Source organism: Schistocerca americana, chromosome 3 (assembly GCF_021461395.2).
Source record: "Schistocerca americana isolate TAMUIC-IGC-003095 chromosome 3, iqSchAmer2.1, whole genome shotgun sequence".
NCBI classification, from domain to species: domain Eukaryota; kingdom Metazoa; phylum Arthropoda; class Insecta; order Orthoptera; family Acrididae; genus Schistocerca; species Schistocerca americana.
In genome coordinates this window covers 306183308-306209294 of record NC_060121.1, presented here as the reverse complement: position 1 = coordinate 306209294, position 25987 = coordinate 306183308, and the positions used below count along the sequence as shown (strand labels likewise).

The 25987-nt window shown below is 40.3% G+C and overlaps 1 protein-coding gene across 1 annotated transcript in view; it reads left to right on the top strand.

Annotated features, from left to right (window-relative positions):
- Positions 1-25987, top strand: part of LOC124606956 (pre-rRNA 2'-O-ribose RNA methyltransferase FTSJ3) — a 117254-nt gene that overhangs the window by 42457 nt on the left and 48810 nt on the right. Inside the window, exons 7-8 of the mRNA XM_047139093.1 lie at positions 6123-6259; positions 25137-25213. Of these exons, the coding sequence (XP_046995049.1) occupies positions 6123-6259; positions 25137-25213 (214 nt within the window). The remainder of the gene's footprint in view (positions 1-6122; positions 6260-25136; positions 25214-25987) is intronic.

Below are 25987 nucleotides of genomic sequence, written 5' to 3'. Positions count from 1 at the left end.
ATTTTATACTACCTAACAGACTTAACATCCGTGGAAAAGTTTAATGTTGGAAAGCAAATGCAATCAAGTTACCAGAGTTGTTAAGATCCATCTGACATGGAATTTCATTCACTAATATTACGATTTGTATTGTTTGGCTTCCATAAAATACTCCGCTCTTTGTTACTCCGCTGTCAGTTCATTCTAATCTTAATGTTTCTTACTCTGTTGCTCCTCGGAACCCTTATCCAATATAATACGAAGACCAGTGTGGTGAACATGATGAAACCTTTTGGTAGAAACTTATTGATACCACCAGTTCTTAGCACCACATACTCTTTGCGCATATTTTGTGGGCTGGTAGAGCATTCTGTGTTATCATGAGGAGATCTTGACATTTTGGACTTAGTGAAGAGGGCAGAGGGTGGGGGGCAACAAACCTTTACAAAAACAAATTACCATTAAAATGAGAAATGCAGTTACTGCATAAATAAGTGTAGTAAGAAATGATTAATAGCCCTCAGCCTCTGGTACACTTCTTATTTTTTTAATTAATTGTCTATATCATGTATATTGTAAATTGTGAAGACTGGTTTCAGTTGACTAAGTAACCATTGTCAGATTACCCATGGTAAAATAAATGTCAGCATACACCATATTGGCAAACCCTGCATCATCTCTGTAGCTTGAAGCATGTGTATAAGTGTGATACTTTCAATATGAAAGTGAATAACTAGCAAAGTAAAACCAAGTACATTCGAAACTGGCTATAACAACATTGAAGGGACTGATGGTGGTTGGTTGTTATAGCCAATGGTTACACAAACCAGGTTTTTGCTTTGTTTTTTAATAAAAAAATTTGTATCTGTCAATTTTAGACTGCCACAGAATTAAAACTTCAAAAAGTTGCAGAAATACAGCACACCTATGGTATTTACAATGCAATATTTGTGGAAAGGGACTGAAGAGAAATTTGTCTTTTGTTTGTGCAGTACATACAGCAATAACATCTGAGCAGAAGGTAAAAACCTTTAATAAGTGAAGAAAGAAGCAGCAACAATGTACACTGTTCAGTACTGTCAAACATGGTTTTGGATAATGAATGAGACAAAACTTTAACCATGTTTAAAGCTTATTGTAAGTGCTGTAAAGTGTAATAGTCATGAAATGACACCACATCATTCCAGTTAACTGTATTACAAAAATTGGTCAACAGTACCAAAACAAAAAAAGACGGTATTCAGAGCATAAATTACATGAAGACTTAAATTTTCTCCTATGTTTTTTTTAATATATTGTACAAATGTAATGTATTGTACCTAATACATTGAAAATATCCAACCAACATAAGCACGAAACATCAATAACAAATACACTTATTATTCCTTGCCTGTATTTTGAAAAAATAACATATATTAGAATTTAATTTTGTAGTTTTCTGCAGTCACAACAGAGACAGTGTTGTTTAGGTTTTTATCAGTTACTTTCTCTTTAAAATGCAGTACAATAAAGCATACTACGGTATACTCCCGTACTTATGGTAATCAGTTATCTTTGTTTGCCTTTTGCATTTAAGAGTACACATTTTGCATTTGATGATTCATTCATTTTAATGCCACATTGTCATGATTTGTGTTAAACTCTTCTTTGAAAATAGGAAATTTTTGTGAAGTTTTCACTGCACAGAGAGCTTCAGTAAGTGATGCCACAAAAACTGTTCTTCTTGTTCATTTACATGTTCATCAGCCACGTGTTGGCTTTGTATGTCAGCTAGAATTTCTTCTTCACTTGCTAGGCATACACAGTAAGAATGTTGTCTAACTGGGCAAAGTCACAAGTTGACAGGGATGGACAAGGTTCTTGCACTAATTCGACCAGAGGAACTTCACCATCATCAGCATCAGCATCACTGTGGGATGATGATGAAAGCTGTCTGAATAATGAACGTTTAAAACAGTTGGCATTTGTCTTTTGAGTGACATTTTCCCATGCTTGCAACATCATTAAAATTTCATCAAGAACATTGTAAACTGTTTGTTTACCTTCGATTTTTTGTAGCATGTTCATCACTTGAAGTTTAATGTACTGCATTTGCATTAATAGAAATTTTATAACAGCCTGGTCAGTAGGTCATAGAACTAAAGTGAAGTTTAGAGATAAAAATACAAGCTCTATGCACTGCTTATTGTCAGTTACTGGATGAGCAGGACAGTTATTGACCAAGAGCATAATATTTTGTTCCTCTGATTTCAGCTAATAGTCCCAGTTACTCAACCACTTTTCAGAAATGTCAGATGTCATTCAATATTTTGTGTTGTTTTCATGAACTAAAGGTAGAGAGTGAATGTTTTATAAACAATTTTCTTGATTTTATAATAACCAAAGGCTTTCTTTACGTGATTCTGTCATATTTGCAACAGCCGTAACTGTACTTCTTACCTTAGACATTTTCTCATTCAAATAGCGTTTACCTTTAAATTTTACTGTCTCATCTGTGGCCCTATTATAAAACAAGCCAGTTTCATCTGCATTGAGTAAATCATCTGGCTTGTAACCTACACCAAAAAAAGGCCACTTCTTAGATAGCCACTTGTCTGTTACACCATCAGGGGTGCTGATTGCTTCACCACCAATTTTCCCGTGGCGAGCTCAGAAACATTCTGTTCAAGATGAACAACAATTGAAGTTCTCATTTCCCAACAAAGTTGCAAATTCATTGCCTTCCACTTGAAGAGTACATCCATTGATTGGCTTATTATTTGATCTTTGTTGCTTAAAACATTGAAACTTCTTGAATGTCTTTGTGATCAGATGATCTCCTCTGCACGATTTTTAAAGAATTTTGTTTGAAAAGAGACTGCATTTTCTCTCTGTCCTTCCAAATTGTAGAAATCCTTGAGTGTTATACACCCAATTCCTTTGTGATGCTGGTCTTTGTTTCCACACTTTCTAATTGCTGTAGTAGGTGTGACTTTTCTGCAGTATTAAACATTTTTCCCTTTTTTGGACATTTTAAAAGTAAAGCTTGCCTTGACGCTTTAATACACATACTGACTTGAAACCCACAGTCTACAGAAAATTAATTTGGAAATAAGTATTACATTGTTCTTATTAATTCCCAAATATGTAAAAACAAAAATGAACATTAGATGTTATAGCCCATATATCTCCAAAAAGTAACAAAAATATGTTGTTTTATGTTATAAGTTGCAATAAGTGATGTCAGACTAAGAGACTTTTTAAATGTAGCGTTAACATATGATTTAGTCTGCACCATTAGATTTCCATATTATAGCCATTATGTTGTTAAAAGCAATGTTGCTATAAACAGGATCGACTGATTTCATATGTACATGTTTTATAATTGGTTACAATCTCATTAATAAGCATGATAGGAAATAGTTGGTTGTACATTTATGATTATTCAGTGTCACATTGAAAGTGTCACATACATGGACATGCTCTAAGCTACATAGACTGCAGTGTTTGTCAGTGAGCTGTATGCTGACGTCTATTTTGTAGTGAGTGATCTAAAGATGATTGCTTAGTCAACTGAAAGTAGTCATCACATTGTATTGTTTTGTAATATATGCAATCTAGACAATTACTTTTTTTTTTAATTTTAAGAAATTTATATTTTATTGCTTTCTCCTTTTCTGACAGTGTCAGATGTATCTCTGACAGACTTGTCAGACTCCTTTTTCCTAGGCTTGTGGTGCTATACCATGAATGTATGAGGCCAATGTCATACAGGATATTTATTCATTATATGTGTTATCTGTCACCAGGAGTAGTGGTTCAGTGACTATGACATTGGATACTTGGTTCATATTTATTAATAGTGAAATTTGTTTTGTAGTTCTAGTAGCCTGATTTAAGATTTCTTTAGTTTCCTTTAATAGCAGATGGTCAAAACTGTAATATTTCTCCCACAGAGACCAAATGTAATTCTTGATGATGCTGAGCAACAATCATATAATAATTTTTAGAGGAACACACTACCATTGACAATTTTATTGTTTATTTAAGTACAACTCAGATCTAGGTCTTTTATGCCATTTTAAAATTTTTGACATTATGTCTTTAGCATATAATGCGGGACACTTAACACGTCAACCTCAAAGTTGGCCATAAATTAAGAACAACATTGGCTCCCCAGATTTAAAATCACCATCTTGTAACAGATAAGTAAATAGTCATGGGAGCACATCACATTTAGTAAGAACAGCCTTACTTTGGTAAATAAAAGATATTATTTACAAATGTAAGCCTGTTTTTAGTAAATATTATGTGCTCCCATGACTATTTACTTATCTGTTACAAGATGGTGATTTTAAATCTGGGGAGCTAATGTTGTTCTTAATTTATGGCCAACTTTGAGCTGGACAACATGTTAAGTGTCCTGCAATATATGGTAAAGATGTAAACTCAAATACTTGAAAATGGCATAAAAGGCCAAAACCTAGGTTGTACTTAAATAAACAATAAAACAGTCAAATACTGTGTGATCCTTTAACAAATCTAATTTGTTCCCAATTGCCGGCTGCGGTGGCCATGCGGTTCTAGGCACTTCAGTCCGGAACTGCGTGACTGCTATGGTCGCAGGTTCAAATCCTGCGTCGGGCATGGATGTGTGTGATGTCCTTAGGTTAGTTAGGTTTAAGTAGTTCTAGGGGACTGATGACCTCAGATGTTGAGTCCCATAGTGCTCAGAGCCATTTGAACCATTTTTGTTCCCAATTCCTTATTCAATTGCTCTAGTGTTCCACATCATTAAGTTTGCTGTCAGGATGACATTAACATTTTCGCCTAGCTTGAAGTTAATCATAACAGGTTATGACAAGTGTTTCAAAATGTGATTTTTAGTAAAAAGAGAAGAGGTTAAATACTTCAATGAAAGAAAATATGCTTACAGTTTAAGCCTTATTGTTTACAAGCACTATTTTCAGAAGGAACATGTTGGCAGATTATGTCACCACAATCAAGTGAGATACATTTATGAATTTTAGTAACAGTACTGCAATCATTACTTACTACAGAAAAATGAATATTTCAGAAGGTAAACAGTAAGAAATTTCATTGATTAACTCTAATGAAGAGTATGGTCAGAGGTATTTACGGCACTTTCAAGCCATTAATTATAGAAGGAGGAATAGAGGGCTATTTAACGCTGGAATGGGAACAGGGAAGGGGCTAGATGGGTAAGGACAATGACTAACAAAGGTTGAAGCCAGGAGGATTATGGGAACATATATATTGCAGGGAGGGTTCAACCTGTGCAATTCAGAAAAGCTGGTGTTGGAGGGAAGTATCCAGATGGCACAGGCTGGGAAGCAGTAATTGAAATGAAGAACATCATGTTGGGTGGCGTGCTCAGCAACAGGGTGGTCCAGTGGTTTTTTGGCCACAGTTTGTTGGTTGCCACTTATGCAGAAGACAGCTTGTTGGTTGTCATGCCCATGTATAATGCAGCACATTGGTTGCAGTTTCGCTTGTAGATCACGTGACGGGTTTCACAGGTAACCCTGCCTTTGATGGGATCGGTGATATTTGTGACAGGACTCTCTCTCTCTCTCTCTCTCTCTCTCTCTCTCTCTCTCTCTCTCTCTGTGTGTGTGTGTGTGTGTGTGTGTGTGTGTGGGGGGGGGGGGGGGGGGCAGGAGAATGTGGGTGTTTGAAACTAAAGAATTGGTAAAACATGGAAAAAATTGCTATTGCTATAGAGTATACAAACAAACAACACATTACAGCAAAAAATTCTCAATTACTGCAGGGAACACTTGTTGAGACTAGGAGTGTGCCACAAGGAAACCTTTCAACATAGATTGGAAGATTTAAATGAGTTGTACAATGATGAGTGAAAATGCTACTGCAATACTGTCACTGAGTGATGAATGAATTCAGTGGTATCTTGAATGAATTAGAATAGTTCAAGTCATTAAACTACCATTTACTGGGTTGTTTTTTCTGTGGTGGTTGTTTACAGTCATTGTGCATGAGAAGTTGTAAACTTCGTGCCCTTTACTTGTGTAAATTTTGGCTGTGTCAGTTTTTTTATTACATTGCTTTATCTCACTAGTTGTAATTTTTTTTATTGTAATCCTGCTTGCAACTTGGTCACAGATTGTATTTATTTATTGTAGAAGCTGGAATCGGTCTTGGAGCAGGCGCCAGATGTTTTAGCAGAAGATGAACCAGATTCAGATGAAGAGTTGATGCGAAAACCAAAGGTTGTTGCCTTTGACAGACATGGAGAAGATTACCTAGATAGTTCAGGAAAGTATGTTTCTTCCTTCTTTGTGTGTTTTACTAAGTCTTTCATATCACATTCTCTCTATAATTGTGCGAATGTTCAGGTATTTATTGTTTCATTATGAAAGGCTTCTTCCAGACTGCAGGGAAAATGTTACCGTAAGGAATGTAAATTATTGATGCTGTTGTATTTGATAACAGTTCTTCTGTTACTGAGAAAGTAAATGACAGACTATCAACTATTGTCTCCTACATGAAGTTTGTTGTACAACATTACACAGATCAGGAACCACAAAATTTATGAAAACAGGACTTGCTGATATTGCTTAGTGTAGACAGTTTATTGTTACATAATCATTGTATCTCATGAAAAGTTGTTAATAAGCTTTGGACCATTTATGGAAGTTATTCTATGGAAGATGTATGCCATTGGCTGTGACACAAATAACCTACACTGTTTTCTGTCTTTTGCTTCTGAAAGCTTCTTTCAGTATATCTTGACCATTTAGATTGTTTTTCTTACCTTGTTTCACTTGCTTGGAAAATGCATAGCTCATGGTGCTACTGTGCTGTGTAGATAACAAAATGTTTAATAGCTCATTAGAACCTATGTATTTGACTTCAGATTGGTATTATACATATTTGATAGGCATTTGTCTGTTAGTTCATTAAAATCCTTCTGGTTGACTGTCAAGTCACCTTATAAAATACTTAAATACCATTCTTTGGCCTGAGAAAGGCTGCTGATCAATTTATTCTAGTATTTTAAGTATTTTATAAGATACTACACAAGATGGATTTTAATGAGATTGACGCCAGCTGTAGAAGCCTACGTGTTTACACTTGCTAATAAATAAATTGAAGCAGCCAGAAGGGGAGGATACTCTCTCTCAATGGTCTTTCAGGGTAGCTCTGAACTGCAATTCAGTGCTGAACACACAGTATGGCACCATTCATGAGCAGTTCATGCTTTCAGGTCAGGGCACCATTCCAAATGCAGTTGTTTGCGTTGTAGTGTTAATGGCAGGCTATGCGTTGGACAGAAATTCCCTAGTCCAACTGCTGCTGGAATCTGACCAATAGTGCAGGATGATAAAGAATGTTGCAGGAAGTCCTTCATTTGTTCTCGGATGGTAGATGCAGATGTGAAGGGGTTTACAATGTGCTTGGTGCACAGTGCAGTGATCCTCCCTTGTGGTGGACGCACGTGGTCACCTGGAATCTTGAAGACAAGTATGCCTGCCTTCATGTCCCTGTGTGGTTCAAATTAGGGCCACTGTCAAATCTGAATCCCTCACAAATCTGGATATTGCTTGATTTGACCAGCTAGTCACAATGCCCACCTGACCATGTCTTCTGGATCTTCACTTTCTTTCTTCCAGGCAGTGTGTGTGTGTATGTGTGTGTGTGTGTCGGCACAATTTTTTTATACTTTTGTTCATCATTTGTAAAAGTAAATAACTGAGCAAAGTGGAGTAGTGGTTGGCACACTGGACTCACATTCGGGAGAGTGGCGGTTCAAATCCCCATCCAGCCATCCCAATTTAGGTTTTTCGTTATTTCCCTAAATCACACCAGGCAAATGCCACGGATGGTTCCTTTGAAAGGGCATGGCAGATTTTCTTCCCTATCCTCAAAACATACCAAGCCTATGCTCTGTCTCTAATGACCTGGATGTTGATGGGACATTAATCCTTGATCTTCCTGTGTTTTAAAAGGAAATGAATTTGTTTTAAGGATATCATAGCTCTTGTTTAATACCTTGACTTATTACCGAGCAAGGTGGTGCAGTGGTTAGCACACTGGACTCGCATTCGGGAGGAGGACGGTTCAATCCCGTCTCCGGCCATCCTGATTTAGGTTTTCCGTGATTTCCCTAAATCGCTTCAGGCAAATGCCGGGATGGTTCCTTTGAAAGGGCACGGCCGATTTCCTTCCCCATCCTTCCCTCACCCGAGCTTGCGCTCCGTCTCTAATGACCTCGTTGTCGACGGGACGTTAAACACTAATCTCCTCCTCCTCCTCCTTGACTTATTGTGTACTTTCTTTGGCTGGCCATGTGCACTATATAGAAGTGTTGTAATCATTAATAAAATATGTGTATTGGAGAGCTTCTCTACTAATGGCTATTATTGTTATGAAATAAATCTTGCCCATAGCTACATTCTATAAATCTCAAACGAGAGGTTTGTAATTTGTCGCATATTTTGTATAGCCAGTCCTGGAACACCACAAAAATGGTCAGCTGCCTCCAGTGGGAGAAATTGCAGGAAAAACTTAGTCTTTAAATTCTAGGAATATGTCATCCAGTCTCTCATATACATTTTGCATAATTACCACAATGGTGCAGCTGAATAAATTTAGGCTTGATGGTTATATTAGTATTTTCCCAGATAGCCAGGTGCAGTCAAGCAACCACTTCTGAGACGTAAAGAGGCATGCGAGCAGTTTTCCGTACCTGCCTAGTTAAATACTGGGCTGGGTTCCACATCCTGCCTCAGATATACATTGTACAAACACTTTGGAAAATGATGTCATGTTGTCTATGCTCCATTCATTGAATATGAGACAGATGTTCAACCTTAATGTTGTGAGCTCATCGTTAACTACTGTTCAATAAAAGTGTGCATAACTTACTCAGCAACATACTTTTACAAGAGTTGCAGGCTGTTACTGACAAGCCTCAGGCTTCAAATCTAATTTCAAGCCTTTCCTCCTGAGAATCTCTTTGTACCTCCATCAGAAATAATTTATACCCAACTACACTCTCTCTCTCTCTCTCTCCGTCCCTCCCTCCTCCTCCATCCCTCCCCCCCTCCTCCCTCGCCCTCTCCTCCTCCTCCTCCTCCTCCTCCTCTCTCTGTCTTTAGAAACATTATTATGGGAAGAACAGATTGCTATTCTCCACAGACAGGCACAGTGGAAGAAAAGAAAAAGAAGAAAAAAAAAAAGCTGTCAAAGTCCTTCTGAAGTAGAAAACACACATACATTCACACAAGTACAATTCACACACACATGGCTACTGTCTCCAGGTGCTGTGATGACCTGACTGGTGGCGTCATGACGTGAAGAACATTTGAAGTGGGTAGTGGGGATAGAGAGAAGGCACGGAGTGGGCAAGATGAGGTATAGCAAGGTATGGGTGAGGGAAGATGCTGTGCTGCCTATGGGAGTGTGCAGGAATATAGATCTGATAGGTGTAATGTCAGAAGATTCTGCTTTGAGGCGGCGGGGGGGGGGGGGGGGGGGAGGTGGGGAAGGGGAAAAGACTAGTAGGTGTGCTGGTGGGATTTGTAGCACTGGAGTGGGAGCAGTGAGAGGGTTGGTAGGTGGAGGACAGTGATGAGAAAGTTGAGGGGGGGGGGGGGGGGGGGGTACAAATAATATGTTGTAGGGAGAATTCCCACCTGTACACTTCAGAAAAGCTGGTGTTGATAGGAAGACTCCAGACAGTGCAGGATGTGAAACAGTCATTAAAGAGAAGCACATTGTGTTGGGTAGTATGTTCAACAACTGGGTGCTTCAGCTGTTTCTTTGCCACAGTTTGGTGGTGGCCATTCACGCAGACACACAGCTTGTTAGTTGTCATGTTCACATACTGGATGATCAATCGTTAACGCAACTGCTTTCACAGTATGCGGCCAGCTGGTGAGGCCGGCTGCTGTACCGATGGCATGGGTGACAAGAGGCCCATAGTAAATACGGTATAATGCGATTTGTCGCGTCACTTATTTCTACCATACATAACATAAACACTTAAAAACAAAAGTAAATTATTCACTTCTATTAAGCAAGGAGATCTGGATGTTTTCCTGACACATTCTTAGGAAATTGCTCATTACACTCTGCAGTACCCTCTGAGAAATGACAGCAATTTCTTTACAAATGTAGTTTTAAGTTCATCTAAAGTGTGTGGATTTGATTTGTACACTTCCTCTTTTAATGCCTCCCAGAGATAAAAATTGTAGGGGGTTAAATTGGGAGACGAGGAGGCCATATGTTGTTAGTGATAACTCTGTCTTAAAACATGTCACCAATTTTCTGTAATGAGAAGTTGGCTGTATGTGCTGTTGTAAGAGTCCTGCTGAAAGCTCATGAAAGCATTTTCTTTCTCAGTTAATTGCCCAAAATAAGGCCGCAAAATGTTTTCCACATCTCTCTCACTGTTAATTGTTTCCAGGAAAGAAAAAAAATAGGACCATTATTCTCTCACTGCTAATAGTGCACCACACTCAAATTTTTTTAACATGCACAGGTGTCTCTTGTATTATACTAGGCTGTTCAGAATCCCAGTAACTGTTATTTTGCGAATTAACATATCCACTTAGATGGAACCATGATTCATCTGAAAACAAATTTAGGGTGAGGGTCAGTTTCTCCGTCATGCATGTTTTTCAATGTCCATTCACAAAACTACAACCTTTTTGCAGCATCACCTGGTGTAAGTTTTTGCACTGTCGTTATTTTATAGGACTTCAACTTCAGTAACTTTGCCATCATTTTAACAGAGCCATAGGAAATTCTCACTTGCTGAAAAAAATGTCAAACTGATTTTCTAGATCTTTCCAGACCATGCCCAGTGTCATCCAGAGTTTCTTCTGTAAGTAGTTTAAGTATTTCTCTATATTTTCTATCAAAAACACTTGCTGTTTCATGAAATGTATTTATCAGTTGATGAAGCAAACTCCCATTCGGAACTTCAACATCAGGAAATTCCTCTTGAAACAATGTCCTTACTGCACGTGCTGATTCTGTAGGCACGTATGAATCATACAGGAATACTCTTTGGTGAATAGAGTACTTGTATTTCATCGCTTCACTTGAAACAATTTCACTAAGTACACTGTATTGCGTTGCGTAATGAACACATGCTACCTGCGCAAACAGAGGCCTTGCAACAGAGGGGAAATATTCTCCCAGCCTTGCTGCCACTGGCTGGCTGCCAGGCAGTTGCATTAAAGATGGATCACCCTGTAGAAAGTGGCACAGTAGTTGCAGGAAGTTGGTATATTACATAGCTGCTTTCATAGGTGGTCCTGCCATTGATGGGGTTGGAGATGCCTGTGGCACCTGGAGTTGGTGGTAGTGGGACAATGCATGGGACACATCTTGAAGCCATGAGGCAAGGAGTTGGAAGTAGGGTTGGAGTAGAGAAGAACAAGGATATTGTGTAGGTCTCTTATGCGGCAGAATACCATTGTGTAATGGATGGGGATTATAGTGGAGAAGATATTCCTGATTTCAGGACACAACAAGAGGTAGCTGAAACCCTGGTGAAGAAATTGTTTCACTTGCTCCAGTCATAGGTGATATTGAGTCACAAGAGGAGAGCTCCTTTATAACTGGACAGTGGGTGTGTAGATGGTGATAGGTGACTGGAGAGACAAGGCAGGGGAGATCTGTTTCTGGACAATGGTGGGAGTGTAATCTTGGTCTGTGAGGGTCTCAGTGAGACACTTCACATATTTGGAGAGAGACTGCTTGTCGCTGCAGACTGCTTGCCACGTGGGTGGCAAGGGCATGTGGAAGATACTTCTTGGTGTGGAGTGGGTAGCAGCTATCAAAGTGAAGGTATTGTTGGTGGTTTGTAGGTTTGATGTGGATGGAGATGCTAATATAGCTGTCCTTGAGGCAACGGTCAACTCTGAGGAAGGTGGTTGTTGGGTTTCAGTACAGCGTATTAAGATGTCATCAGTAAATCTGATGAGTGGTTTGGGATTCTGGGTAGCTAAGAGGGATTCCTCTTGATGACTCAAGATTAGGTTGGCATAGGGTGGTAAGATGCTGGTGCCCATTGCTGTATAATGGATTTCTTTGCAGGTGAGAAGTAGCTGTGGGTGATGATACAGTTGATCATAGTTGTAGGTTTGGTGACAGTCATGCATTGGGAAAGGTACTGTTCAGTAGTGGCAGAGCCATGGATATTGGGGATATTAGTTTAGAAGGAGGTGGTATCGGCAGTGATTAGCAGAACACTGGGTGATAAAGGAATGTTAACTGTGGAGACCTGGTAAAGGTTAGGTTGTGTGGTTTATATAGGAGGGTATGTTACGGGTAATAAGCTGAAGGTGTTGCTTCATGAGAGCAGACCACAGAACCTACACAGTATCCCTGTCCATCCTTTCTCCAACCCTATGTCTCATGGCTCATATTCCTGTAGTAGACCTAGATGCAAGACATGGCCCCTACATCCTCACAGTACTACTTAATCCAGTTGTGTCGCAGACACCTCCTGCCCCATCAAAGACGGAGGCCACCTGTGAAAGCAGCCAATTGATGTACCAACTAATTTGCAACCATTGTGCCACTTTCTACATGGGCATGACAAGTAACAATCTGTCTGTCGACATGAATGGCCTCTGCCAAACAGCAGACAAGAGACAGCTGTACTATCCAGTTGCTGATCATGCTGCCCAACATGAAATAAATCACTTCACAGCTTACAACATCTGAGTTCTTCTTACCAACACCAACTTTTCTGAATCATGCAGGTCAGAACTCTTGCTACAACATCCTGTAATCTTAGTGGCCTCAACCTTTGCTAGTCCCTGTTCTCCACCGACCTATCCTCTTCCCTGCTCCCACTCCAGCTCTAAACATAACCCCTCTATCCTGCTATCACACCTACCAGTCTACTACAGACAGCAAAGCATCGTCTCCCACCTGTACCCTGCTATTCCTAACCCTCCTCACCCCGTGCCTTCTCCTCATGCCCACTACTCACTCCAGCAGATTCTTGCTCACATCGGATGCAGTCGGGCCCCAGCACTTGGGAGACAGCAGCCATGTGTGTGTTTTATGCTTTAAAAGAAGGAATTTGTCCAGAAGCTGAAATATTTTAGCAATTTTTTCATTGTTCCTGCCTATGACTGGCCTCCTGTATGAGGTTAGTAACAATCTTTACTTTGAATAACATTGTTGTTATTCTGTCCTGGACTTTACATTGTTTGATTTAGCCTAATGATTTTCCTTCAGTCATACAACTCAGTGCTATTATCCTTTGTTGCTATTCTCTTATGCATTATTTTACTCATTGTGTCTCCTGTTCTTTCTCTTCTTTCCTATGTTTACTGTCACTTTCTGAACCACACATCCTGAGTTCTGAGCCACCCTGTACCACCAGTCTAGTCCGCACACAAGACATGGCTATGTGACGGTGCCCATTATAAGTGAAACATCTTGTGTGTCACATTCTTCCCACCGATATAATTACTCCTGGACCATCAAATTGATCACACTACCTTCTTTCACCTTGTGTGTTTTTGCATGTTTTTCTGTACCTTCCTGTGTCACACGTACTTGGTTGAACCTCATACCTAACCAATGTTGCCCTCCCTCCCTCCCTCCCTCCCTCCCTCCCAGTCCCTCTTTTCCCATACTCTGGCACACATATACTGACCGTACATAATCTGGTTACAACGTCTGTCCCCTCTCTTTACACATATCCACTCACTGTCCTGAATCCCTCAATTATTTTCTTGTGAATTTAAAATTGAGAGAGCGACGGCTCTTTGGGACATCCTGTTTACCGTAAGCCCACTCACAGTGATTTGTACTTGCTCTCCTCAAGTTGCCATCACCCATCCCAGACCATGAGTATGCTTAAAACTCTTGTACACAGGGTCCATACAGTGTTGGATGCAGATAATTCACCTAAAGAACTTGCACATGTAAGGACAGTGTTCAGAGACAATGGATACCCTATCCGGCAAATTGACAGGGCATTCTCCGCTAAAACTGATAACCGGGAATTGGATAAAGAGGAAAACGCACCAGCAGAGTCCCTAGTTTTTCTTCCCTTTGTTGGAAATATTTCCGTCAAAAAAGCAAGAATCCTTAATAATTTTCAGGTGAAAGTGATTTTCCACCCACCTTCTAAGAATTCAGGCCTGGTGAAATCGGTGAAGGATAATTTGGTATTGCGGAAGGCAGGAATTTACAAAATACGAGGCGTGTTTTTTAAGTAAGGTCCGTTTGAACAGAAGTACACAACGAAAGGTTATTTCAAAAAAGTAAATTTATTTTCAGAAAGTACATACTTCACTCTATTTTTCGACATAGTTGCCAATTTTGTTGAAACACATATCATACCTCTCAACGAGTTTTAAAATACCCTCTTCATAAAAACTTGCTGCCTGCTCCAATAACCAAGAGTTCACTGCCATTTTCACATCGTCGTCGTCATTGTAACGGTTGGCACTGAACTGTTGTTTGAGGTGGAGGAACGGATGGTAATCACCCGGCACAAGATCAGGACTGTAGGGTGGGTGGTCTAAAACTTTGCAGCCAAAACTGTCCACTAAATCGCGGTTCTGACCTGCAGTGAGACTTTGCATTGTCATGGAGAAAGACAATTCTCTTTGTCAGCATGCTGTGTCTTTTGTTTTGAATTTCTCTGTGTAGCTTTCTCAGGGTTTGGCAGTATGCTTCTGCATTGATAGTGGTTCCTCGTTGCATGATGTCAACCAACAAAACACTATGCCTATCCCAAAACACCGACGCCATGATTTTGCACTGGGACAGCCTTCACCTTTAGAGGAGTGTGTGTGTGTGTGTGTCTCTCTCCATTCTATGCTCTGTTGCTTCGATTCGGGTGTGATATGCAAAACCATGTTTCGTCTCCAGTTACGATCTGACTCAAGAAGCTGTCACCTTCTTCATGATAATGATTCAAGAACTTCATCGCACACTCAAATCCTTGGTTTTTGTGGTCCTCTGTTAGGAGTTTCGGGACCCAACGGGAGCACAGTTTCCTAAACATTAGGTGTTCAGAAACAATGTTGTAAAACACTGATCTAGACGCGTTAGGAAATTCGTTTGAGAGACCTGTTATTGTGAAGCGCCTGTTCTCACGAATGCTCGCTTCAACTGGAGCCATCAAATCGTCTGTAATCAAAGAAGGGCAACCGGAGCGGACCTCATCATGGACGTTGTCATGGCCATCTTTGAATTCTTGTACCCACTTACGCACTTTGCTTTCACTCATAACAGTATCACCGTACACTTTGCAAATCTGTCGATGAATTTCTGCAGCAGACAGGTTCCTTGCTGACAAAAACCGTATCACTGAGTGAACCTCACATGCAGTGGCTGAGTTGATAGTCTTAAACATTTGAAAGCACAGAACAGAACCATACAGGTTAGCTACAGAGCTGAAACTGAGCAGAGTTGTTCCTGAGGCATGTCGGTACACAACGCACGTGCTTGTTGCAGTATGCATGCGAACTACTTGTGTCTACAACAAAACGGACCTTTTTTACTTGCCTCGTACATTGCCTGTTAGGTATGACCTGTGTACAACAAACAACACACAGAGTGGAAGAACGTTGCACGGACATAAACATTGCATTCGCCTCCTGCAACCCAGCAAGCCTGCAGTTGCGGAACATTGTATCTCCATCGAACATTCAATGAAGTATGGCAAAACATTAATTTTGGCCACAGCAATATCTTTTTGGGACTCCATTATATCCATTGAAATATGCAACATGGAAAATCTAATGAATCGCGACAGCAGCTACCAGCTGGATAATGCGAGGAATCTTGTCATCTCCAAGATTTGCTCCAGACAAAGATGCCAGAATACTCTGATAACTGCAGTGAGCGACAATGCCGAAGATGGCTGATCCTTGCAGGGCGCTACCAACGGACGGTGTAGTTCTTCTGTCACTGTGACTCTGATGCATGTGTGGCAATACTATCAGCGCACTCTATAAGGTGGAGCAGAGAATGTCTTCGTCAGTCTTCAGTGGCTCACTTGAAGATGACTGGTAGGTGTTCAGTTGAAATGTCGTGGAATGAAGTTTACAATGACCGGCTGCAATCCTGAAGTCTCTTCGAACAATTATTTTCTTTTTATTCACTTTTCTGTTTTATATCATTGTGTTTTTACATAAATTTTAATTTGTTTTCATCTTTCACTATAAGCCTTATTTGCTCATGTTTCACCTTTTTTCGCTATACTTCTTTCTCTTTGTGATTTTACTCACATATTTTTAGGTATTTTTTTATTTTTTGTTTTTATCCTTCACTTTGGATCCTTTCACCTTTTGTTTTTTATCCTTCACTTTGGATCCTTTCACCTTTTGTTTGCACCAATACAGAAAAGTTTCCCTATTCCTAGCCAGAAACCAGTTCCACATATTGTTCTTGCATTGTTGCCTAACTTGTGGAGCCCCCCCCCCCTCCCCCTCCGCTCCTTTCCCATTTGTCCTGAACATGGAATTACCCATTTCTGGCTGCAACTCCTCCTTCCAAAGTGACTATATCTGTCCAAATTCTGTTTGTCCATAACCCTCTCCAAACTAGTCTTGCAAAACCATACAAATCAAGTCCAGACCTCCTTGCAGTACCTCCTCTCCATCTGTAAAATTCCCGTGCTCTACAATCCCAAATTCTTATATCCTATCATGCAGATTGAAACTCTTCTCTTCCAGGAGCTCAAGCAGCATTCACAATGCCATCTTAAAAAACTCTCCAGCCTGTTCACAGCATACTCCATTGTGAGACCTCCACTATCCACCATCTCTGCAAGAGCCTCCATCAAACTTCCCTTGCACCCCATCATAGCTGCCAAACTGTACCTCATTGACTACATTTTCCTACCACCATAAAGAATCCAGAACCTAAACAGACCCAAAATATATCGCGAACCTATTTTCCAAAAGTCTCAGCCCCACAGAAATATCAGTGCTTCCCAAGGCTTTACCTTTTGCCCCTCTCCAAAATCCAATCATGGTGGGGTTGTTAAGGACTTTCTCTCTTTCCTGTGGTCCCTGGGGAGGAAATACCCTACTGATAAGACTTAATCAAAAACCATTATTGAACCCAGCCTGACTGAGTTCACTCCTCCAACCAACCATGATCCAATCCCACTACCACCAATTCAACACTGTTAACTTACCAGAAGCTTGTAACCTTGAGTCTTGCCTGACTGTCATTCTGAAAATCCCTGAACATGGAAGCAAAACTTACATATGCAGAATCCACCACCTAAAGACAAATCTCTACATTATAAATTGTAGTTGCCAACAAAGACTCCACCATTATGGCTATGGATCACAGTGATTTCCAGCAGCTGTTGGATGCGTCCACCTACAGACCCTGACACAGTGACTAAATTCCAGAAACCTGGCAGGATCTCCTGTCTGTCCTCAGATCCTTAGGTCCATTCCAGAACCTTGCCACTGAGTCTATCTCTCTCTTCACCCTACCACTCTTAGGATTCTGACCTTCTCAACGCTTCCTAAAGTCCATAAACCAAACCATCCAGGACACCCCATTGTGGCTGTTTACAGTGCCCTCACAGAGAGAATCTCTGCTTTCTTGGCTAACACCTTCTGCATATTGCTCGTAACCTAGTCTCCTATATAAAAGACACCCACTGACTCTCCAAAGTTTCTGTTCCATTACCACTCGTTACCCTGGTAGTCACTGTTGATGCTATCTCCCTCTACACTAACATCCCCAATGCCCATAGCCTTGCCACTATTGGACACTACCTTTCCCAACACCTGACTAACTCTAAACCTGCGACTTCCTCCCTGGTCACTGTGACAAATTATATCCTTACACAAAATTACTTATCCTTTGAAAGGATCACCTACAAAGAAATCAATGGTACAGCAGTGGACACCTGCATGGCACCATTCTTGCCAACCTATTCACGGACCATCTAGAGGAATTCTTCTTAACTACTCCAGAAACCGAAACCTTACATGGTTCAGATTCACTGATGACATCTTTGTGATCTAGACCAAGACCCAACAAACCACCAATTTCAATGTTGACCTGCACCTCAAGTATGGCTAGATGAGCACCTACGCCCACATCAAACCTACCAACAACTAAAAATACCTCCACTTCGACAGCTGCCACCTATTCCATTCCAAGAAGGCCCTTCCATACAGCCTAGCCACCTGTGGTTGTCACATCAATAGGGATGAGTGATCCCTTTCCAAATATGCCAAGGGTCTCAGTGAGGCCTCCTTAAAATGAAATTGCCCTCCCTGCCTTGCCCAGAAACAGATCTCCTGTTTCTTGTCTCTCAAGTCACTTACCACATACCCACTGTTCGATCACAAGGAAGCACTCCTCTCATGACTCATTATCACCTCAGCCAGGACTGGAGCAACTGAATCACATTCCCTGCCAGGATTTTGACTACCTCTTGTTGTGCCATGAAATAAGGAATGTCTTCCCCACTATCCTCCACACCCCTCCCACAGTGGTATGCCACCAATCAGCGAACCTAAGCAATATCCATGTCCATTCCTGCTCCACCCCTGCTCCCAACCCCTTGCCTTGTGGCTAATGCCCCTCCAACATACCTAGATGCAAGATCTGTCCCACACATCCTCCCACTACTACCCACTCCCACCACTCCAGTGCTGCGTCAGGCATCTCATACTTGATCGACAGCAGTTCCATCTATGAAAGAAGCCATGTTATCTACAAACTAAGCTGCAACCACTGTGCTGTTTTCTATGTGGACATGACAACTAACAAGCTCTTTGTCCACATGAATGGCCACTGCCACAGTCTGTGCCATCTGGAGTATTCTTACCAACACCCGGTTTTCCAAACTGCATAGGTTTAAACTCTACCTGCAACACATCTTTTGCTGTCGTAACTTCTCTGACCTCAATCCTCACTTGTCCCTTTTCTCCACTTACCTATACCCATCCCTGCTCCCACTCCAGCAGTGCACACACCCTTTATCTTGACAACACACCTACTAGTCTTTTTCCCTTCCCTCATCTCCTTTCGTCCATGCTTCCCACCTTTCCTCCCCCCCCCCCCCCCCCCCTCTTCTTCCCATCCATCAAAGCTGCATCTAGCAGTCCTGTCATCTGTCCCCACCTCGTCCCTGCACACTCCCACAGGCAGTGCAGCATCTTCCCCCATCCCCATCCTGCTATCCCTGCCCCTCCCCACACTATGCAGTCTGTCCTTTCCATATTGGTATTATTCTATCCTGGACTTTCCATTGTTTTACTGGATATGCTTAAGACTTTCTTGGTTGTGTTATAACTGTAACACACTAAAAAGCAATAGGGAATGTGAAAACTGTCCTCCTCAAGAAGATACATGCTTTTTAACCTGATGCAGCCATTCTGATTTTGGTTTTCTGTGGTTTTTACAAAATTTGTCTCAGGAGGAATGCTGATTTGTTGTTGTTGTTAATAAACTGTGGTTGACTCATCCCTTGACCATATTGACTGAGTGAAGTAGTGTAGTGGTTGAGACATTAGAATTGCTTTTGAGAGGAATGAGGTTCAATTTCCCACGTTGTCATTTAGGTTTTCTGTGCTGTTCATGATTCCAAAAGGTAGATATCAGTGTAGTCTTATTAGAAAGGATGTGGGCAGTTGCCTTTCCAGTCCTTCCCCAGTCTTCCTCTGTAATGACCTGTCATCAATTGAATATTACACCTTTACTTCCTTCTGCAGCATGTGTCATAATCAGTGACATAAGTGCATACCGTTCGAAGCTAATGATACTAGAAGCAAAAAGCCTCAGTAAACACATGTCCATAAATGAACTGTTTGTGAGATAATTGCAACTTTGAGGTTACAAGCCCCAATTAACTTGATTCTCTGTAAACATCAACCCATATAGGAAAAGGTACAAATTCTGTGTAATGTTAAGTAAAGTTATTACAGATACATTGGTCAAAGTGCTGGTGTTTTGAATGAATTCTACTCTGCACTCGTAATTGAAGGATGGCTTTTAGTGTTGTTGTACCAGGGTGCAGGCCTGTACCTGTCACTGAAATGAGTTTTGAATCCTTTGAAACAAGCTTGATCATTTACAATTCTTGACAAGCGCTGACATCTCTCTGCTCCAATTCTTCAACTGTGTTGACCAGAGTGGCATATACTACACCTTTAAGGTGACCTGAAACACAGAAATCCACGGGTTCAGATCAGGTGATCTTGGAAGCCATGGTACAGGTCCTCATCGCCCAATCCATTTTTGACCATATAGGTGCGTTACATCTCGTCTCACCATAGCAACAAAAGGTGGCAGCGTTCCATCACGCATACATCACATCCTGTGACATTGCTCTAAGGGAACACCTTCAAGATGATGGTGCAGAAACCAAAAGTAATTCTGTCCACTGAGTTTGTTTGGTAATGTTTACAGCCCAGTAAGATGATTACCTAGCATTTGGATGACTCCAAACATGAGAATTGAGATAATTAAACACACCATCGTGAGTGAACCCTGCTTCACTGTGAATAAAATGTTATTGTCAAACGTAGGGTTGCCTACAGCTTGTTGTTGCATGTACTGACAAAACATCAGCCTATACCAGAGTCCACCTCAGAGACACTGAACTCATTGGAGATGGTACAGGTACATTGCATTGTAATGTTGCATTATTCTCCAAATACTACTGTGGCCTATTCCGGCAATTTGTGTGGCAAATCTTCACGCCGAGATTCGTGAATAGTGTTCGACTGTTTCCAGTGCAACACCTCCAAGCACAAGTGTAATTCCTGCAGACCCACCTGCTTCCACAGCATGTGCAAGGCTACCAGTTTCTTGGAGATATTTGACGTAGCATTGTAAACATTTAACTCTCAGAGTATTTTCTGACAGGGTGTGCTGCTTGGTACAAGCGTGCAGTCCCTGGTGCATTGATATTTGCCCTACCATTCATAAATGCATATCCGCATACTGCTCATTATTTTAATGTTCTATGTTACCCCAGCAGTCACAGAACACTATTGACATTCTGCAGACAACTCGCACAAGTGGCACTCTTGACTGTGTACAGTACTGTCATGTCCATTCTCTTTACAGCTCCAAGTCTTGAAAATGTAAACAAAGACCACACCATGGACTGGCATGCAGTGTTTACACAGAATCATGTCAGTAATGGCTGGTAACCACAAAGTCACTTATCTTGCAAACGCTTTTTTTGTTAGCGTATGTTTACTGAGATATTTTTTGCTTCAGATTGTGTACTTTCAACTGTATGCATTTACCTGTGTATGTATACTATTAGTATTGTTTTCAGTGTTGTTTTCATTTTCTTATTCCTTAGTTTCATTTTTTATTATTTCACATACTTTGCAGGGTTCTGTGCTTCAATGGATAAAAACAGAATCCTTATAGGATCACTTTGTTGTCAATCTGTCTGTCTGTCCGTCCAACTGTTAAGATCCATTTTCCTCAGGAACTGGTAGATGTATCAAGTTGAAATTTATATCACATACTTAGGATATGGATCCTTGGTGGTGTAAAAAATTTAAGCTCTTAAATTAGTGCAATCAAAAGACAGCCATTTATGTCACATACTTTGATATTTGCAAACTCAGTCATCAAAATCTATAGGGTACATCCTTTTGAACTAGAGTTACGAAATTTGGCAAGAAGCAAGGTTTCACAGTACAAGCAAAGGAAAAAATCTGAAAATTGTTAATTTGTAATTACATAAAATGTAAAAAAAATATTTTTATTGCTATTTGTTATCCGTTGGTCTGTCTGCCATCTTCTTCTCAAGAACAGATGGACATATCAAGTGGAAATTTATATCACATGCTAAGATTTATGGTCCCTTGGTGTAGTAAATGTAAGCTCCTAAGTCAATGCAGTGAAAAGATAGGACCTTTATCATATCTTTTGATGTGTTGCCAGTATTCATATCGATAACAGGCATAAATCGTTGAGATTGTCGATTTCTGGAATGAATGAACTATTTATATGTATAATTAAGTTTTAAGCTTCAGTGCGCAAATCCTACTCGCATTTATCCAGATTTCTGAAGATGTTATGTGTATGTTATGACACTATTGAAATATGCTCACTGTTTTTACATACTTGAATTTAGCATATTTCGTGACAGAACTCACTTTTCCGTGAAATGTTTGTAAGATGATATTTGACTTTTCTGTGTTGGCTTCAGTCGTCTAGTGAAAGTATGATTCCACAATGCTGTTTCGTCGGCTGCAGAAATGACCTGGTTCAATGCGTTTGCCTCATTTTTGGTGCTCCAAATACCATTTCTTCGAATGTGGTTCCTTCTTGATGTTTATATAAAAAAGTAGTAACATAATTCATTTTTCCTGTTCACTTGCAATTATTATAACGGCGACCTGCACATTGTTCCACTGTCACACACCGAGAGTTCACTGCCGACTGACTACGGTCAAAGACGACTCCAGCGTCAAAGACATTTCACACAACACACAAGCTTCCACTTGTAACCAGTCTCTTTGATATTCTTTGTCACATCTACTAATATTAATCAATATGCTGTCACTCTCAAACATATAAGCAAATTAGCATCAAATAAGGCAAATTACAATTCACAAAAGAAATATTCTGACAAAAATATAAGAAAACATTTACAACCTCCGTCATTAGATTTGGTATCGACAAATCCGGTAGAAAATAACACATCTCCCAGATCCTTTACACTATGTTGCTGACACGTCTCCAATAGAAAATTAAAAATAAAAAAAAATGAAAGAAAGAGAAAATATTAAATAAGCAAAAAGAAAATGAGGCTGAGGGACTGAGATCAAGGAATATGTTGGCAGATGGTAGACATCCAATTGTGGAAGGTGAGAGACAATTACTTTTGATTAATGAACATAATCTAGTAAGTGCATACAAAAAAAAAAAAAAATTGCTTCCTTTGCTATATCGTACTTTCCATGATAGGTGCCTTTTTGTTTGTGAACATATTCTTCCTCATACGCTGTCTCTCACCCATCACTAGCCACCGTAGATTTCTCCATAATGACTCTTTCGCATGAGCAGAATTTCTGTCAGCAACTAGTGTGAAACTGATTCTTGCCATTCATAAAGTATTGAGATGCAGTTTGGTGACCTCTGCCACATTCCTCGTAGCAGCTGGCAGTTTTTGAAAAATCAAGGATTTGTACTACGAACCCATAATTGCCGATATGAACAGTATGGAGAGAAATTATTTTTCTTACAAGATCATGCCATATTACCATGTACCAGTGCTCCAAATTTTGCTTCGGTTTTGGCATGTACCACTCTAAAATTATAGCCCTAATGTTGCTGTTAATTAGAATAATGTGACAGGTTAGATGCAGTAATTTACAACATGTGAATACCTGGACACCTTCATCAGACCCATGTGCACCGTAGATATATCCCCTGTTCTTTTATGATTTATTTATCCCAGATAGAGTACTTACTTTTGACAGATACTTTTATGCCTGTAGATAAAGCAGTGACTGCTCTACATATCCAAGATTTTAAACACATCTTTTAGAATAAATTAATTTTTGCTTTTTGATAGTCTCAGAACTTTTCGTAGTCTCAAAACTTGCATATATACGAGGGTTGTTTTTTAAGTAAGGGCCGTTCGCGCGTATAGTCCCGTAGCTCGCGCGGACGCCACAACAAGCCACCGCGCCACTTGTCGGTATCCTTACCGTTCACACTGATGCAAGTTGCAGCTCTGTAGCTGACGTGTACGCATAGCTATGCTACTTTATAATGTTTACGATTATTGAATCGCCCGCCGCGTGAGAGATACGGTCAGTGATACGTTTTTTGAGCGCGAGAAGCCTATCAGCTGCAGAAATTCATCATCAGTTAACAGAAGTTTATGGCTTGAATGCAATGGGTGAAGGTAAAGTGCGTCAATGGATTAGAGAGTTTAAAAATGGCCGTCAAAACGTCCATGACGAAGAACGCTCAGGCCGGCCCTCTGTGATCACTGATGATTTGGTGGCTGCAGTCGAAACAAAGATTCGTGAGGACAGAAGATTCACAATTTCCACTCTTTCTTTGGAATTTCCACAAGTTTCCAGATCGGTTTTGTACAAAATTGTGTCTGAAAACCTAAACTGTAAGAAACTGTGTTCTCGGTGGGTACCCAGACTCCTCACAGAGGACCACAAAGGGAAGAGATTTGCCACTTCATTGGACTTTTTGATTCGTTACGAGGAAGAAAGGGGTGACATGTTGAGTCAAATTGTCACTGGAGATGAAACATGGGTATCCCGTATCACTCCCGAAAGCAAGCGACAATCGATGGAATGGCGACACACAACCTCACCCGTCAAGGTCAAAGCCAAACAGACGCTGTCAAAGCGCAAGATTATGGCAACTGTGTTCTGGGACCGGCGCTGTGTTTTGCTAGTGGACTTTATGCCACGAGGAACGACAATCAACTCAGATGCCTACTGTGCAACTCTAAAGAAGCTCCGCAGAGCAATTCAAAACAAAAGGCGTGGCATGCTGACAAAAGGAGTTTTGCTCCTGCACGATAACGCTAGGCTTCACACCTCTCAAAGGACTCGGGATTTGATTCTTTTGGCTGGGAAGTTTTGGACCATGCACCATACAGCCCCGACCTTGCTCCTAGCGATTTTCACCTTTTCTGGTACCTGAAACACCATCTTGGTGGGCAGCCCCTCAATGACGAGGATGAAGTGAAAGCGGCCGTGAACTCTTGGCTGTCGGAGCAGGCGGCCGAATCCTTTGAAGAGGGAATTAGAAACTTTGTTGTACGGTATGACAAGTGCTTAAATAAACAAGGCAACTATGTAGAAAAATAGGTAAAAGTGTGTAGAACCAGAAAATAAAAGTATTTTTACAAAAGTATTTGTATCTTTTTTCAAAAATAAAAACGGCGCTTACTTAAATAACAACCCTTGTAGATCAGAATGTTACATGTAACAGTCTACTATCAAAAGTACAGGAATTAAATCCAGAATTAAGTGGAACATGCCTACAGGGACTACCAGGCAGCTGCTGTTTGTAGTTGTAAATCTATTTTTGCTGTATTTTTTACTGAGACAAAAGTAACTGCGTTAACGACTTTCTTGCCCAGTTGTTTTTCTTTTTTTTTTCTTTCTTTTTAATACATTAGGCTTCAAATGTTTGCTAATTGTGACCTATTATTACAGATTCTACAGACAGGAAGAAAGTGATATTGAGATGGAGACATCAGATGAGTCGGACTATGGTGAAAAGGAAAGTTTAGGTGAGCTTTTATCTGATTCACTGTAATACTTTGACATGCAGTCTAAAAATAACAACAGTACGTTTGACAGTGTAAAAATAACAACAGTACATTTGACAGTCTAAAAATAACAACAATACGTTTGCTGGCAAGGCATAGGACACATGACCTAAGCTGTATGCATGTCAGACAGATTATGTCCTCCTTATATGGAGAGATGCACCAAACCAGTCTTCAGACTGAAGATCATGAAAACTATGATAATGTTTAACATTGTGGATTTGTGGCAATGGTTGTAGAATGACAAGAACAGAATTTCTTGGTAGTAATTTCGTGCCTAACGTTAGGTTGTTTCAAAGCCAGTAATGTAGATTTTTTTAAAGGATGAACATGACAAGTGTGAACTCAGTTAACATATCAGGCAGCCGAGTCATCCTTCAAGTAAGATATACAAGCAGTTTCTTAGTTTTAAAAGATTTACAAACATTGACTTAGAATGAGGATTGTTGTTGATACAGGATGTCTGAGATGAAACACCCTAATTGAAATGCATCTAATACAACATGTGTTTTGTATATAAAGAAGATTCATACAATAACAGACACAAATAGTTTCGAAGTTTCAATTGTTCAGTCTCGCATTTTTACATGAGCCCCCCACATGAGTGCCACAGATGATATCTTAATCAACATTTGATTTCTCTCCAGGTATTCTTTAGCATCTGTGGCATAACTGTCTCAGTTGTAGGTCTAATCCTGTCATGAAACTGTTCCAGCATTGGCACTTTGGTATGGT